The 18,164-nt window shown below is 36.1% G+C and overlaps 2 protein-coding genes across 2 annotated transcripts; both read left to right on the top strand.

Moving 5' to 3' along the window:
- Positions 1-2,106: 2,106 nt before the first annotated feature.
- On the top strand, positions 2,107-8,859 carry LOC143452623 (sulfotransferase 1B1-like). Its single transcript, XM_076953664.1, has 8 exons — positions 2,107-3,523; positions 3,586-3,699; positions 3,998-4,107; positions 5,964-6,105; positions 6,351-6,466; positions 6,767-6,887; positions 7,037-7,087; positions 8,589-8,859. Exons 1-8 carry the CDS (start codon positions 3,310-3,312, stop codon positions 8,696-8,698), a joined length of 978 nt encoding a protein of 325 aa, XP_076809779.1. The 5' UTR covers positions 2,107-3,309; the 3' UTR covers positions 8,699-8,859.
- Positions 8,860-12,748: 3,889 nt separating this feature from the next.
- LOC143453095 (secretagogin-like) lies at positions 12,749-17,888 on the top strand. Its single transcript, XM_076954243.1, has 10 exons — positions 12,749-12,907; positions 13,017-13,087; positions 13,202-13,291; positions 13,741-13,830; positions 14,109-14,165; positions 14,585-14,662; positions 14,800-14,901; positions 16,411-16,470; positions 16,570-16,638; positions 17,167-17,888. Exons 1-10 carry the CDS (start codon positions 12,835-12,837, stop codon positions 17,290-17,292), a joined length of 816 nt encoding a protein of 271 aa, XP_076810358.1. The 5' UTR covers positions 12,749-12,834; the 3' UTR covers positions 17,293-17,888.
- The last annotated feature ends 276 nt before the right edge of the window (positions 17,889-18,164 follow it).

Genomic DNA, 18,164 nt, shown 5'->3' with positions numbered 1-18,164 from the left:
ACTTACGTCTTAGAGTTAGACTGCAGCTTTGTGGTAATGAAGATCGACATTGAAAGAAACAATTTTGTTCTGCTTTATGATGCAGCAAGGTATATGACCGTTCGCACTACTGCGCTGAGAAAGTGCGAGGTCACTTGCCACAGGTTGACAATTTCATTGCAACAGTAAAGGCTGTGACAGTGAAGAACAAGCACCGGCACTACCAGTTGTAAGTGATCGGCAGTGCGGTACAGTCAATGCTCACTCGCTGGGGAACAATTCTGTAGAGTAGCCTATTACGCCAAGAACCTTGCGGAAGTTCGCGGCACTGTCAAACTCGTTTGAAGGCGATGGTGTTCTGGTAAAACGAGCAAAAACAGCTGTGCATGACTGCAAAGTTAGACAGTGTTTGGTCAAAATTCACCGTAAATACCAAGTGCTGCTGCAGCTTATCAAAAAGACGAAGAGCTCCAAGTACACGCTTAATGAAACTCACGCCGATATCTCCAATATGGATTTGAAACAAGAGTACGTGGAATTGGGTAGCCTACTTACGTCAAAAAACGCATAATGAAAAACTGCGATGTAGACAAAATTGTCAATGTGAAGCAACAGCATGTGTCAACAGCAGTGTACGCTAAAATTCAGCGATTTCAGCCAACCACTACTGCTGTGGAACGGGATTCCTCCATTCTTGGCAAGCTGCTTCGAAAGGACAGACTATTCATAACGGAAAATGTAGGAAAGTTTCCCTCGTTGCAGTACAATCAATGTTAAATTGCACTAAAATAATGTTCTTTAAATAAACTGTTTTAATGTTAAAACTTGTGAACTTTTTAGATCAACATTTTCGTTATTTATGTCACAAAACAATCGCTCTACTTGTGACATCATAATGTACTAAGGGGGAATGCTTTCAAATTGCGTAAAAAGTGTATGTGTTTGCAGTCACGCGAGTGAAAGAATTCCCTCACATTCTAGAAAGCCTCGTGGTTGAACCTATTGAGCCGTTTTACGTATGATTATAATGAAGTCATAAAACCACATTAGAGAAAATAAGATTAACTTCAGAAAGCAGAGATTAGAAAACCTTGTCTTTTGTAATCAGTAATCTGGCAATTTAAAACTACAAAGTGAGCGGTTGTTGAAAGACTGCTTGGGAAAAAATATGCCAATCATAGAAAGCGGTTAAGAGTAGTATTGCTTTCACATCCCTCCCACTGAAGCTAGTTGTTTTGGCAGTTTTTAAATATTAGTAAATTGCAATGCCAGTAGTTAGGAAATGTGTTAAGTCCCATACACCAAACCTGCTCAAAAATATATTTTATTTAAATAATTCCTCGAGAATAATTTATTTTTCATTCTTTTCTTTCAAAATTATTTATTCGGCTAGCTTCAAAATAATTCATTTTACTTAAGTTACGGTATTAAGTTAATTTAAGTTAACCATGTCATCAAAACGACTCAATGTCATCAATGTCAATGTCATCAAAACGACTCACTCCTTCTAACTTTGAGTCGCAATTGTTTCTACATGCAAACAAACAACTGTGGGGAGTCAGTGAGGTCAACAAGATAATGAATGTAGTTGGTAATGACGACGATGAATAAATCATGTTGTAGAAAATAATTTGTTTAGTGAAGAATAATTTATTGTCAAACACTGAACGAATTATTTATTCTTTGAAAGCTTCGATGTAAATTATTTATTTCAATAAAAGCTTCAATGGAAATAATCTATTTCGAGAAAAGAAAAAGTGGAATAAATATAAATATTATTTTCAGCACCCCTGCCCATACACAGTATCGTTAAAACAATAAATAGCCTAAACATAACGCTTTTTAATGCCAAAAATTAGACTAGCAGCTAGCTGGATGACGTTAAAATAATGTAAAACGAAATGGTTTGGATGCTCGAAATAAAGGCTCGTTTGCACCACAGTCTAGCCGTCCTGGATGTAACAATTTGGTAATAATTGCCATTGCGTAATACGCCGCAAGTCAACTGTGAAGACACCACTCAAATAAAGTGTCGCACAAGCAAAAAAAGAATCCGTTCTCTCTTTCGCGTGAGTGGAACAACTAACTCAAGTTTTTTTTAGGGTGTTCATCTTTTTTCTAATATCCTGAAAGTCAAATATCAATGGTTCACTTTTGCTTGCAGAAAGTTTTTGTAAAAAGTATCTGTCTACTTTGTGATGCACCCTTGTACACCTTTTCGTACTGGTGCACCGTGCACACCGGTTGAAGAGCACTGGAATAAAGAATATAGCGCAGTTGCATACGATGTTGAGTGAAAAGTCATTTTCTGTCGTCAGAAAACCACCAAGCAGATTATTATGATCGAAGAAGCCTAGGACTGTTAGATACGAGGAAGATTTCAATCAACCTTTCTATTTATTTATCAATCTATTTAAAGCTCGGTGGGGACGAAAAAATCAATCCAGTTACTACATGCACGCGCTAACGAACGACAAAAAGTGATCTAAGCTCAAAACGTGCTTTGAAATAATAATTAAGGCAATAATTGCTGGTGACAACTAGCACGGCCATTAAATCTACAAACCCATTTAGGCTAGAATGCTATTCTACGTACAAAATAAAAAACGTAGTATCTTGACAAACATTTACTTTTAAACAAAAACAATGTACTACGTATTTCATCTAAATGTAGTATCTCAGAAAGTGCAATATAACAAATTCGATTTTGTTTTGTTTGCGTAAGTCACCGCTTTTTCTGTTATCCTTGAGGTAGTGATTTAGGCAAATTCTACTGTTTATCGAAATGTTTGAAATCATCTTTGGAATAATGAATTTTGCTTCATGGATTTGAATGTTATCTGTTTCTTAAAAAATGTCTGCCAAACTTAATTTGATACAGGTACTTACAACCAGCAGCGTCATATTTGGAAATGTGAAAACCTCTTATCAACATATACAGTGGACATAAAGAACTGAGTCCGAGTTACCCTGATTATCACGTTTAGTAACACATTAACTGATGTACACTGAACAAATGCGGTATCCAGTAAAGCAAATTAGGTATGGTAAAAAGTACCTGATCTGCTTAGAAACAGCTCAAAATGCTTTAGGGGAGAATAGCAGCTAGCCCCGACCTCTGTGAAGTATGATGTGTGAAGTCATTGTGCAATCATAACAGCAAAACATGCGAGGAAACGATAATGTATTGTAAATATTCAACGTAGGTAAATCGCTTCCAGCCGTGTTTTTGTGTTAACCAGTCTTGTCGTTTTCGATTAGATTTGCTCTTTGCAGTCATTGGTAGTTTTAGAAGGCAGCACAAGTTGTATTATTTATCAAATTTCAATAATGGACCAGTTTATTGCTAATGTCTATGAAGGCAATGAAGATGACTTGAAGAAAATCGAAATGTTTCTTCCAAAAATGTCAACCACCGGTGATATAACAACTTGGAAGGACCATATATTCGGTCCGATTTTTCCGTCCACGACTATTCAGTATTGCTACGAATCATGGCAACCTAAAGATGGAGACATCGTTATAGCTTCTTATCCGAAAACAGGTAGCTAAGCTTTGCAAATGTTTACTCTAACTCTGAATATATTTTGAATTCTTTTTATGTAGGAACGCATTGGGTGTATGGAATCGTACGGTACCTGTTATATGGAGACGATAAATACCAGAAACATCTGAGCGACGAAATGACAATGCCCTTTTTGTACCTTGAATGTGGACCTGGTAGGTTGTTATTTTCAGCACTTCGATTTTGAAAATGAGGTTTATACAAAGAATGCCAAGGGTTCGCAGTGAACAGCATGAATCCCCCAAAACTTCAGTTAACAATTAACTACCAGAAACAAAATACTGACCGCTCTGCAATTATTCTGCGTAGGCTATGCTGTGCTTTGATACGATAACAGAGAAACATTATTTCCATTGATGGAAGAATGTTTACAAACGTTGTGGTAGATATGTCACGCTAGCGTAGTCCATCATTAAGCTTTCATGCTCAATACCATATGTACGTTTTCAACAGTGTCAGTCTTCAAAATCGTGGACAAGTTACCATTTCGACGGCGCATTTTTATTACACATTTGCCAGCTACTCTTATTAACCTGGAAAAATGGAAAAGCCGAAATGTTAAGGTATAACGCTCTAGGTCAGTGGTTCTCAACCTTTTTTGGCTTACGGCACCCTGCAAACAACCAAAAGATTTGGCGGCACCCACATTCAAACCAATAAGTTTTTGCATTAAATAAAAATAATTTTCGCAACCGTTTTCCTGGACTAGTGATCAGTGCGCAATAACTTGCGAAACGTAGAACCGGTTTAGAACCACTGCTCTAGGCAATGGTTTTTCTAGCTTTTTACTGGGACGCTCTGAAGCGTGAAAAACTTTAAAAAATTTATACATCGGTAAGTTAATGTAGCATATGGTTATTATGGACACAAATATTTTGTTTCATTTACGCTGTCAAACTCGTGACATATTTTATACTTTTCCTTACTAATGCTTATGATTACATCATAACTGAGCAACTCTGAATCTTAGTAAAGTAGTAGAGCAGGTCACCAGGGGTTCTTAAACTTTTTGGCACACGCCCCCCTTGACGGTACCTAAAAATTTCGCGCCCCCCCCTCATTGTAAAATAAAAAAGCATTAAACAAAACAGCAATTTATTTTCAATTAACTTTCATTAATGAGAAGGATTTAGTTGTTTTTGGGAAACCAAACGATTAACTCGAGGCTTTGTGGAAGATAATGCACATCTTAGGTCGGCTGCACAGTCAAGTTTGTTCCTAGGTTTTGTCTTTATATTCATGAAGATGACGCTGCAAACGACTTGGTCTCAAAGCGTCGTTGCTTAGCTTTTCTAAGCATATCACGCATCGCGGTACGACTTTTTTGTTCACTGTGGTATCTATACAGCCATACGTCAGATAATTTTGGTCATACTTTCTCTTTTTTCCATTCAATACAATTAGTTTAATTACTAAAATATCTGGTTATTAAATCAATACTAAATTTAAGTTTTACTTCATTTTACGGTTTTAATATTGGCTGACGTTGGTTTTACCGTATTTAAACCGGGTGCACGACATTACTATTTTTATTATGTGTGGCCGACACTGCACACAAGTTTTCAATCGTTAATGACTCGAAAATTATACGTCGTAAACTGATCGGATATTTACAGGTTAGTAGCAAAAACATCTGGTTTCCTGTGTACATCATTATTGTAAAACTAAAGAAAATGCATTTGTGTAAGTTAAGTATTTCTACAAGTGATACATTTGTAAAAGTTTTTCTTGTTACACCGCCCCCCGTTGTGAGAAAAACAGGTCACGCTAAAAGAGAACAGTTTAGTCGAGCTAGGATTGCATGAATGAGTAAAGGAAAACAATACGCTTCAACGCGGAGAGACAACAGATATTATGACGTAACAATTGACGTATATCAGAATCAAATTTCAAAAATACAATTGCCATCGTGACACACTTTAAAATTTTAATAAAAATGAACCTATAGCGAAAGTCAAGAAAGCATGTTTAGACATAGCTCATATAATAGACAGTTTGTCATCTCTCGCGCCCCCCTTATGAATGTTACACGCCCCCCAGTTTAAGAACCACTGTAAGTAGAGATTTACAGTAGTAAGCAGAAACCGCATAAGGCGTCAGATTATACAACGATTAATTATTATACAACCACGTTAACTCTGAAGTAGTCACGTCTAAACCTCGAAGTGTTAATGTAGAATTACCAATTCATAGGTCTATTCGGTTCCTTTTGGAAACACCTGTTTTTGCTTTTCTTGTTCTTACACGCAGTGATACACCTTCAACTGAATCATGTTAGCCATGCCCCAATAGCCCCATTTCACCCGCTTTGTTATCATTTGAAGGGCTGAGCCCCACTAACGCAACCCTGGCTCTATGGCCTATTGTTATAGGAATAAGTTACCAATGATAGTAAAGACTCTGTTGCAAACATTGTTAGATCATATACATTATGAGGAATCCGAAGGATCAAGCAGTGTCGTGGTATCATTTTTCGCAAGGATTTCCTTATCTTAAATTACCTTCATTTGACAAGAGAGTTCCCTCAGACTGGAATAAATGGTTTGAGAGTTATACAGCAGGTATGAAAATGTGTGAAACAACGATAATGTATATAGTTCAGTGTTCTTCAAGTCATTGGTAGCGTAATGAATGAGGTTTGCCAGAATTGTATTGATGGATTAAAAGCGATTGTGTAGCCTCCCGTACATTCTAAATTCTTTAGTTAAAAGATAAATTTTTGTGTTGATTACCTTCTAGCGAGTTTACTTCTACCGATAATCTGAAGCAGGTCAACGTGTCTGAAGTTTCTTTTTGCTCTCATTAGGCGCTCTACCAGATAATTTAAAAGAAGGACAATTTTATCCAGATAATATTTTGACCTGGATTCCTCATAGAAATGAGGCTGATATCATGTTTGTGACTTATGAAAAAATTAAGCAGGTATGAAAGTTGTTTCTGCCCACGTTCGTAGCACTTTTTGTTGAATGAATTATGTTATTCCTTCGATTGGTTTTGTTATTTACTAGATTCTAGAACGTTGTCTTCTTGCACTAGTTGTTTTATTTTAAACTACTAGTTTGGTATCACCAACTTAAACATTGTCTTGCATAATCAGGCGTATGATGTTGGAAGCAGAATAATTCGTGGATGATTTTCAATTTATCTTATAACGCAACCTGTAACCATCAGCAAACCACAACAGTAGTATAATCTCGATTTGGTTGTGTTTTATGCTTTTAGAATCCCTCAAGTGCAGTGAAAAAAATAGCAAGGTTTATCGGCTGCGATAGTAGCGACGATACAATAACAAGAGTTGTTAAAAATACGACATTTCATTCTCTGAGGAGAAGTCTTGAAGCATGTTAGTTTTATCAAGTATTCTTTGAATTGATATTTATATGTGATCTATTGCTTCAGCATAGAAATGGCCAGTTATTTTCAGTGCATACTTGTGTGCAAGACGGCAAGAAAACCACTTAATTTACCTCAATTACAAGTTTTTTTGTTTAGCTTCAACAGCCGAAAGTGCCCTCTTAACAAAAATGAAGATGTACCGCAAAGGTAAATCAAAGTAAAATATTTTAGGTACTTTAACTCAGAGGTAACCAAACGATGCATCAAAATGCACTGTGGTACGTCGTTCGATGGTTCTAAAGGTGTGGGAGTTTTAAACACATTTCGTTCATTGTACTTCGTAAAGACAAGTGTATGTGAAATATAGTTAGGTTGCATCTAGTGTTAGCGATGGTGGAACCATTTCCAAAGTGGGTGGGCCACTAGTACATTTGGGATGGCGTCGAAAGTTGCCAAGATTTTGAAGAGCTCGATCTAAGTTCTTTGCTTCGGCCCAACTCGCTCAAAACGCGCAGAGCGAAGAATTATGCACTTTTACGACGCGAAATGAAATGCATTCTCATATTCGAATACATACATTTAGCAGTACTGTAACTGGGTATTTATGACGTTCAGATATGAAACGCCGTATAACCTGCTTGTTGCATTTTTTGTAATCATTAACTGAGCTTTTCATGAATTGAGCTTGTTGTATTCTGCTATTCTATTCACGTATCCTTATTCACAGTAACAATCTTTCAATGATTCTTTATTTTACCCGGACAAAATAAACAGCACTTAGTAAACAAATCAAACAAGTTGCCAGCTTGATCCCAGTCGCCATGTTTATGCGCGCAGGTCATGAATGCCGTGGTTGTTCTTGTTGTAATAGCGCAGTTGCGTTATTCTTCTTTGAATACAATCTAACGCTTCGTTTAGTTACCGCTCGTTGTGCTGCATGCGCAAAACATGACAATCGATAGAGAGCGCCGTATTCCATAAAACTTTGTTAAATTCTATGTAAGGCAATTTGTCTACGTGAGTGACGTATACACAAGCATAAATGTTAGTTTGATTCTGTTTTAAAAAACACTTTATATGGTATTTTCAAGAAAATCATTTGCATCCTTGGCGCCTATGAACGACATTGATAACATTCTTGTGGAGGTAAAAATTAACTTAGTATCAGCAATGTTTCCTGTTAATCCCAGAAGCATAATTATTGCATTCCAAGTTTACGACTTTGTACTTCCAATGATTTGAACGCGGATTCTCCGAAAAAAACTTCGGTGGCGTTAAAACCTTTCGTTTCAATTTAATCGTCATAAATGATATATCGATCGTAAAACTCTATCTACCATTACCAGGAACGTTGAGACTAAACGTGACATTTTGGATACAAACCAGGAAGTAATGCTAATATGATTGATTGGTGTCATATAACTTATAAAGAATTAAACGTTAACAGATTATCCTTTGCAACTATATTTTCTGGCATAAAGAAGAAGAAAGTTATTATACTTTTACTAAATGCTATCTTGACAAGCATGATAAATCTGAGATGGGTTGTCGAAGCATATGTTGATCATACGTCGATGCATTATCCTAGAACCTGTAAGAGTGTAAGTCCTAAGTCGTATTCTGTGCGATTTGGGAACGTTATCAAACTGCAGACTTTATACTCCATCAGCTATTTTAATGCAATGTTTTTGGTTTACCTTTAACGCAGGTCAGGTTGGAGATTGGAAAAACTTCTTTACAGTCGCGCAATCAGAAAAAATGGATAAAATAATGAGCGAGAAATTGGCTGGCACCGATGTCACTTTTATCTTCGAATGATGCCTTGGAATGTGTGCGTGTACATTGTGGTTCATAATTAGTGATTTGTTAATGCTTTTCATTTTAATCCTTGCAGTCATAACTCATAAGATACTGCTAGACTTGTGGATTTATGCCGTTTGTTCATACGATTATGTGTTATGATTAGACGAGTTTATGGATATTTCAGTCATTGCACTACTATTTATTAATTAATATTTTGTAGGATACATCCCTTTTTCGTTGCTTTTAGCAATAGGCATACCTCAAAAGGTTATAATTCTACCTAAAAATCATCCTGCTAAGTACGGAACTTGTACCTGAGCGGCTCGTGCAAACTTATCTGTTTATCCTTTAAGTTGTCTGTTACTATTTCATCTGAAAAAATCGTATACTTTCGAAGCTACTTTTCACTTTTAACTTAGATGTTATAACGTAATAACTTGAACCTAACCTAAATCTATTCTACAGTCTAACACTCTAACTTCAATTAACTCCTGAGTAGTTGAAATCAACCTTTTGCGTAGCCATCCTCCTAACCGAACCGATTATCTTTAACAACGGGCTGCGTGAACTAGCTTTTGGTGAATTATAATTATTCACTATACTTCATGTTCTTTAACTTACGTAAGAATATTGTCTAGTATAGCCAGACCTTGTTACTCTGGACCACTATAATTTGTCTAAAAATGTGGGTTTAGCGAGGTATACGAATAAGCGAAGTCAAAAGAATAACATAGGGAAATCAATTTCTGTAAGATAGCATGTATTTAGGACTACACTACAATAAAACGCGAAAAAAGAACCGTATTGAAGATCTAACTGTGACTAAAATGAAGAGATTACGTTAAAAAATTGGTGAATGACTGAGCCAAAAAAAAACAGCATTGGTATGTGACAAATGTGGAAAATTGACGTATAATTACTTTATATAACATTTGCCGTAATCCGGATTAGCGAGTGTTTTTTATATTGATTTCAGACAACCGTTTCTAAATTGCCGTGTAGGAGTCGGACTGCTAGGTTTCCAGCTTAAGGGTTGAAAGGGGGTGGGAAGAAATCGTACCTAGCACTATCATGTCGGAAAGTGGGGATACCGTTTTTTCTGGGTTCGGGTAAACAAAGGTCCTTTGTATTATATTATTTTATACTACAGAGAGAGAAGTACAAAATCCTCCCAAAAGGTTTTTTGCTACTTGGACAAGACAAAAAACTTTTTGATTGTTTTGGTGATCATTTGGTTTGTTTTTATCATAAATAGTTGATATGAATTAAGACAGCAAATGTGATCAGGTGCGAGAAGTTACTAAAAGTAAAAAACACCACCGTGTGACATCACACGTTTCATAAGTAACAGCTTTCTGCATGCCAACAACTCTCAGTTAAGCGTTTGGTGCTGGTTAAATCATACCCGTTTTCAGCAATTAACTGATTGCACTATGGTAATTGTAATAGTAAATTGTAATAAGCTATATAATTGGCATTTTAATAAGGGATTGTGTGTTCTCCAGTTAGATGAAATGTAATATTTAGACAGCTGTGTTATCCTTGGTTAATCATGTTATTCAAACATTGAATTCTTAAACCGACATAGTGACCTAGTATATGAGTGTTTTCAATTAGCGTCGCATTTTAGAGTGTATGAAGTTTGATAGCGTTTGTGGTGAAAAACCTCAGTGACGTAGAATATGTTACGTATTACATATGTTACACGTAGCATGATGCAAGCAACATGTCTGTCGCTGATTGGCTCAGATAAAGCGATATAAAACTTAGGCTTAGTTCAAACGTGAAGCTCTTCTCTTTCCCCCTCTCGCTTATTCATGATTCAATGGAAGTGATAGCTCTTTACGGATTACAAAATGGATATGAAATTGTTTCTGATGTGACTACGACTGTATTTTGGAAAATATAACAATTTAGACTTTATGAATGTTGTGCTGACTTAAAGAAACAATCAGAGATAGCATATGCAACGGAGTCAAAGATAAAATAGTCAAGGAGTTCTAAAAGAAAGACAAAAGCCTTTGGCTTTAGGCCAACCTAAAACAATCGACATCACCATCCCCACAGCACCACTGCATGTGGTTTGGTTGCGTTCGTGACAATTTTATTTCAAGGCTGTGTTGTTTTTGTCATTGTGGCCAGTGTCAAAACTTTAAACGTCGTAATCCATACCGTCTTTACAAACACTGAAAGTTGGAGGCCAACGATGCTGTTTATTGCAATTAGTAAGAATTACTCAGATTACCACACGCACTAATGCTATCATGACCAATACCAAGGACCATTACTGTTGAATACGTTAAGGTGACACTCGCCTTGCCCTCTATGTGGATCCAAATGTCAGGTACAACAATGGGTTTCTTGCAGTCAAGAGGTTTCAATCATATGGCGACGTGGAAAGAACTTGCAAACTAATTTTTTAGTCAAAATTAAACCCATCGCATTGTTACAATAAAAATGTTTATTGGTATAAAAGCTATGTTGGCATTTGAATGCGGTTAACCTAAAGATTATATGACGCTTCATAAAAATTGACTTGACGATTTGGAAAGTACAGTGCATTGACAAAAGTAGAGTTTGCAGACAGTATGGACAAACATTAATCTTACATTATTTGCATTACATTACTCACACTGCGGACGCAGGTCAAAATCTCCGGTCGAGCTGCCTGTACAATGGAACATAGTTACAATAATAACTACTGTATGAGGTACGAATTGTTTTGTCGCCTACGTATGGATTAAGTTGGAAAGTAAGGTGTGTAGAGCTGCCATTACGCACGCAAACATGTTAAAGCGTAACCTCTTCACATTATATTTCAAAGACTGCAAGTAAATCAAGACTGCGGCTTATGACAATGAAGCAAAATTTTCTACAATTGGAGTCCCGTTTAGTTCCTTTCGATCCAACTAATGCTTAGAACGCTGACAACGAAAAAAAGATTTTTTGTCTAGATTCGACAATTCAGCTATACAAATCATAGGGCCGCCTTTTTTCAACAATACTCTTGTTGTCAATATAGTTTTCTCACGTGTACTTCCCTCCGTAGATTGACGTGCTGTGAAATAAACAAGCGTTAGAACTTAGAACGACCGTTGCTGCGTCAGGAAACTGTCACATGATGCAATGCGCGATGTTGCAACTCCAGTGTTGCAGTTGTACTACTACAGTGTCTGCATGATTTTAAAGTTTTATAAGAAGTTAAATCCATTACTCTAATTGAGGATTAATGCATAAGTAAGCTGTGTTTCGGTACGAACTGATCGTTTGAAGTGGCATTCATAATTCTAAACATGTGTTCAGCCATTTCCTTATTATGTGGGTATGTATAGGTAACACAGTTTGTTAGGCTTGGGCAGCCAAGTAAAACACGAGCTCTTCTATAAAGGTAGGCTACGTTCATCAGGGTAAGGGCAGTTGTTTGAGAGGATGGGTAGAATGGGAGGGGAAACTAAATCTAACTTAACGGTAACACCTCCATGGTATGGGCATAAGGTGGAGTTAACTCTTTATCCTGACAAACCATGTTCATACATGGATATTTAATGAGCTAATGATTTAACCCATATCAGCGTGTCACTAACGCAGTTGCATAAGACGAGTAATCCTTATCGTAACACAGTACAGTACGTAGTTATGCCTTGATCCATAAATAACCTAATGAGCTGAATGAGTTGCATGACTTATTTAATCAATCCGTCAATGAAAACAGAGTAACGAAATAATTTAAAGATGCTGTGCTTTCAGCTGTTTGCTTTGACGATTGAAGATAAAGAAAACAAAGCATGTTAAATAGAATTATTTGCTGCCAATAAAAGACAGCATTTGAACGATCTCGCCAAACCGTAACGCTTTAAACAAACATTCTATCAACGCGTAGGCATGAATAATTTATTTATATTTATCTTTTCTTTCTACTAGGTTACTAGAATGTGTGGCAACACATAAAAAATGCAGCCAGTTTGTGCACAATTTGCATAAAACAGACTAAAAGTAAAATTGTCGCAACAGGATGTAATACCTTACTGCAGTTTTACTTAGCATTATAGCGATTCATAGAGCAGGAGCTAAGTGTTTGATATAGGTTTCTTTTAACGTATTGGTATTAGTTTTGTAGGTTCTTGTTAACAGACTTGATTTTGTTGCTCGCAATGGACAGTATGAAGGATGGCTTCATAAATGCTCAGCAATTTGCAAATATATGGAACCAGTTTGATCTAAATCGTGAGTACTTTCAACAATTTTTGTATTATTGTATTGTATTATATACAGTATACAATGGGAACATACGTGATATGGATATGGGTAATTTGCATTAGTTATATGCACACAGAGAGCGGCTTCATTGAGGACCACGAATTGGATGCCTTCTTCTACGAACTTTCTAAGCGTATCTTGAAAAAGGTTAAGTGTTTCTGCATAAAGCTGTGACATTGAAACTTTTGAAGAGTTCTTGACGAAACAAGTGTACACCTAACTAACTACCAATAGGAACTTATATGCGTAATTGTGGTATAGGAACCGACAAAAGCGGAACATGCTGACATCAAGGCTAGTTTCATGTCTGCTTACAACAAAGATGGAGATAAACGAATTTCCATGAGCGAGGTACGTAAGACGACATGTAGGCTAGTTACTTTATTCCAAACGAAACTTGTATGTAGTACTACATACCACTCTTACGTCACAACGCGGAAATGGAGTATTGTATTTGATGATAACCTATATGCAATATCTGCTACAACACGGATGAAAAACTTACGCTATCAGATTGATCGATTATATTTGTGGAATGTGCTTGCTGCTGGGTAAATCTTATTAGTAAAATTTTGGAGACCTGTACCATTTACCTGCAAATGCTACAGTTTTCAATCGTGACAAATTCTGTCAACTAAAATATAAGTACTCTGTTTTGTAGTAGGCTACTGAACATGGTTTGTGTCTAGCCAAAACAACACATTCAGGAAGAGCTTGTACTGAATATGCCAACAATAAAGTAAATGTTGGATGCACTACTAGATACGCTTTTGTATTAGCTTTCGATCTTTTCCATTCAGCTTGCAAAAATGCTGCTTCCCTCTGATGAAGTTTTTCTACTTTTGTTTCGACGCAAAATTCCTCTTGATTCAAGCGTTACGTTCATGCAGGTGAATCAGTTATTTGTACGGGATATTGTTTGTCAATGACTTATTGAACCTATGGTTCCCAATTTTTCTCAAATTTGTTTTTGGAATCGTGCATAATTTATTTTAAGCACCTTCGGTTTTACTTCAATATGAATAATTAATTACTGTAGCTCTTTTTTTAAGGAGTTGGTGTTTATAAGGTCTTACCGTGTTGACAGAAAATATAATTGGCGCTACGAAATGTATTTTAAGCTTTTATATTAGCGGTTTGATTTTAACTTTGAAACTATGCTTCTTAGATCTGGCGAAAATATGACAAGAGTTGCAGTGGATATTTGAATGTTGAAGAGCTGAAGGTGGGATGCTCAGTTTTAAAATTCTTTAGTCTTCGCTAATGTTTAATATAGTTTTATTTGTTTAATTGCTCTTGGTGGTAGGTTTTCCAGGTGGTCAATATGAGCATCTGCGAAGCGACAAATTTTGTTTTACTGGCAGACCTTATTAATCAAATTTTGAACAAATACCAGTTGTGCAAAGTCTGAAAAATTGATCGCAAAACGAAAGGCGTCTCCCTTTCTTTTTGTTTGGAGCTTTAAATAAAACTATCTCGAAAAATCAATACCGGACGGAAAACAAACCCATAAGGATATTACAACGTATAGATTTAAGCATTGTATCGAGTGTATTGTTTGCGCAAGTTGTTTTTATAACGAGTTTCGTCAGATTAAATTAGGAAGTGTTAACTTTACGTACTTTGTTTGTGACATGTGTCAAGGACTTTATCGGTGATTACGTGAGAGTTGCTGGAGCAAACGTTACTCCTGATAAACTGACGGAATATTCCCAATCGATTGTAAGTATTTCCTCAGGACGTTGTCAATTGCTTCGAAAATACTGTCTGCTGATTTTACTATGAAATTACACAATATTATTCGAAAATTGTCAAAGTTGAACAATAATGTAAAATCATCAGTCTTTACTTTGTTCAAGATGAAGCTTTTCGATAAAAACCACGATGGACAATTGGATTTGTATGACATGGCGCGACTCATAAATATTTCAGAAAACTTTTTGCTTCAGTTCAATATCGAGGTATTCAACAACTAAAACTACCTGTGTTTACTTTAGACTGCTAGAGCATGTATTGGAGTTTGGACAGTGCTTCTCAATCTTTTTCAATCCCGAACCAAATCTTAGGCACAAAAAAATTAGCGACCACCTCGCCACAACATTGATTAAACAGTTGTATTTAATATGGATTATTATTATATCGATAACTATTATGCAGTTAATAAGAATTGCTTATGCTGTATAACTCGTACCACAACTTGCATAAAAATACAAAACTTGTCGTTAACATCTATGTAAAACAAAGCGTTTCCCTAAATTGCAATTTTGGGACGCCGTGCAATGCTACCCAATTTTCAAACGCCAGATATTTCCAGAAACCGATATATTTCCCTTAGATTATTATCATTTGGTTTTGTAAAAGTCAAATTTCAACAAATTTTGGTTGATGTGTTGGTAATCATTCAATTTATACTGCCATAGACAGTACGAAGAAAATTTCGTGCTGACGCTAAGAAACCAGACGTAGGTTACGAGCATAAACAACGACGAACAGATCACAACCACATGGCCGGAACACATCTCACATGCGCGATGGTCGGTCAATTCAACTCACGATTTAACCCAGGATCATTCATCCTTATGGTGACTCAACCCATGGTTGTTGATTGGTTTAATCACTCGTGGGTTGCATTGACATGAAATAAATATCAAAATTATAGCAATACATACAACAACAAATATAAAAGTATCGCGTCAGCAGTAGTCATTCGTTGTATTGTTAACGATTTGGTATTATATGTTGTGGGTGTGTTTTCCCTAAATTACTTAAGCTTTTAGTTGGCAGTCTCTTACCGTTTCGTTACTAAACTGTTCTAACGATTCCTGCCATTCTCTTGTTACGTCATTATTATACAAAACAAGGTGACACAAATACTGACACTTTCAGTTTTGCCTAACGATCACTGTGTCTCAAGCTACCAGATTTGTAATAAGTCACTTTTTCTCACTCGAGTCAATTTAAGTTGTGACTCGTTTCGAGTCATGTCAATGTCTTTAACGAAAAAACTATTTTGAGGTCGTATTATGCGTTGCATTAAATTGGTTACTATAACGTCATAACTGTCTACAAATTAGTCATGTTGATACTTTTTACAGACAGCTGTAATTTTTTTTGAATAAATGTACGTTTTTGTTACTTAAAGTTGTCTTTTTTTTGCCGTCACAATCGTCATACCGTGACTCGAGTAATTACAACACTGCGAAGCTACTGTATAATAATCAGTTGCGTAACAAAATTCTCACCCATAACACACAACTTTTGAAATTTTCAAAACAACCTAGCCAAATCAATCGGTTACCGAAGGGTTGAGAAGCTCTAACTAAGACATATTTTGTCATGTCATCACCATCACAAACATCATCCTTACCGAGTCACTGTAGTACTATGCTTTAGGTCAGAAATGCCGCTCAATCAATAACACCTTAATTGACTATTTTGTTTGATTAAATTATTATCTTTGTTGTGTTTAGGACAGCTCACAAGAAGAACGAAAGCGTGATTTTGAGAAAATATTTAGTTATTATGATGAGGTAAGGCCTACCCGACGAGCCTAACCACACGGAAATCATTGTTTAGGATTAATGTACGTTTAAAATTCGTTGTCTTATCACAAATACTGTATGTTTCAGAGCCGAACAGGTGCACTTGAAGGTGCCGAATTAGATGGCTTTGTTAAAGATCTGATGGAAAGCATCAAGGTACACAACTTGGTTATTATTTCTATCTTAACCTTTGATGCAGGAAAATTAATGATTTTTTTGCGATCAATTTTGGCATGTAAGATATGCAGAGGTGGGTAGTCAGTACTTTGAAAGTACCGTCGGTAACGGTACCGGTACTTGGCAAAAAATGTACCGACGGTTCCGGTATTCGGTACATTTTAAAAAAGTAATTCGGTACTAGGTCCCGGTACTTTATGTGTAAAAGATGCTGCTGCTAATGCAATGTTTGCCGCTATTATGTCCCGGTAAACGTAACTCCAGGTCAAAACATATGTGACGTTAATAGCTTGCAATTTTACTTGACATTTTTTGATTAAAAAAGATCAGCAGTTTCTAAAATTAGTATTAAGAATTAATTAACCTGAATTGAAAACATATTTGTTAAACTTTCGAAATTATCACGTGAAAAGTACCGTGTACCAACGGTACCGATATCGGTACAGAAAAAGTACCGCGGTACTGCCCACCTATGAAGATATTTCAAACGTACTTGCCTTGTTTTAGCAAGAACCCATAACGGCTCAAGAAGTAGATGGATTGAAGGATCAGCTACTCCGCCATGCGGATAAAAACAATGATGGAAAAATTCAAAAATCCGAGTTGGCAATATGTTTGGGAATTCATGTTTAATAATTTCATTATAAATCACTCTGTGTTGATGTTTTACTAGTCTTAGATGGGAACAATTTTCAGGTACACGATTTTGCTTAAAATACCTTTTCTCCTTTATCGATATGTACATAGCATTTTTGGTTCACCATCTTTCATTTTCATGCTTTCAAATTCACTTTGGTTAACTCTTCATATTTCTTTACCATGCATCTTTGAAGAAGTTTGTCCAATTCATTACTTCTACAGCTTTTCAACCAAACTTAACACAAACTCTTGGTGACCCAATCTGCGTGAAGAAAAATGTACCTAACTGTATTTTACCTTGACATTTTGTTGTTTGTCGTACTTTGTAGATCATATGCCAACGGCTGCAATATTCAGCATGTAAATACTTAGTGTTGTGTTCATGGCTAATATTATAATAATTAGTTCAAATTCAACATGATAGTGCAAAGCTTGATTGGACTGTTTCTTAACAAAGGATTGTAGCGCTATTGAGTGTTTCGCGATCTTGGACTTGAGTGATTCATGATGGTTATTACGTCGATATTACGTGGCGTACCGTGAACGCTACAGACAATACTGATTCAATAAAATCATTTCCATTATAGTCAGCTCAAGAACATAATTGTCTGATCGTCAAACACAGCACTCAGCAGGTTGCTTGTCGTTCCAGATCGAATTGCCAAAGTAAATGATCCGTATCTTCAACAAACTGCTGGTCAAATTATAGAAAATTTTCATGAAATCCATCAGTGCTTATATGATAAGCAAACTGAATTTAAGGAATATAGTGAAACTATAGATAAAGCACCAAAATTTACATATTATTTCAATGCATTTTGTAGTTTGCATTCCAGGAACAAATATCAGTCATGATAACGTAAAGT

Source organism: Clavelina lepadiformis, chromosome 4 (assembly GCF_947623445.1).
Source record: "Clavelina lepadiformis chromosome 4, kaClaLepa1.1, whole genome shotgun sequence".
Lineage (NCBI taxonomy): Eukaryota > Metazoa > Chordata > Ascidiacea > Aplousobranchia > Clavelinidae > Clavelina > Clavelina lepadiformis.
Note: the sequence above shows the minus strand (reverse complement) of the source record. Positions and strands in the feature narration are given on the sequence as shown.

Excerpts from the sequence above, each read along its gene's own strand:
- LOC143452623 (XM_076953664.1), top strand. The coding sequence starts at position 3,310 with ATGGACCAGTTTATTGCTAATGTCTATGAAGGCAATGAAGATGACTTG. Across the intron at positions 3,700-3,997 it reads GTACCTTGAATGTGGACCTG|TGTCAGTCTTCAAAATCGTG; the intron begins GTAGGTTGTTAT and ends CGTTTTCAACAG. Across the intron at positions 6,106-6,350 it reads GTTTGAGAGTTATACAGCAG|GCGCTCTACCAGATAATTTA; the intron begins GTATGAAAATGT and ends TGCTCTCATTAG.
- LOC143453095 (XM_076954243.1), top strand. The coding sequence starts at position 12,835 with ATGGACAGTATGAAGGATGGCTTCATAAATGCTCAGCAATTTGCAAAT. Across the intron at positions 13,831-14,108 it reads CAAGCGTTACGTTCATGCAG|ATCTGGCGAAAATATGACAA; the intron begins GTGAATCAGTTA and ends TATGCTTCTTAG. Across the intron at positions 16,639-17,166 it reads ATCTGATGGAAAGCATCAAG|CAAGAACCCATAACGGCTCA; the intron begins GTACACAACTTG and ends GCCTTGTTTTAG.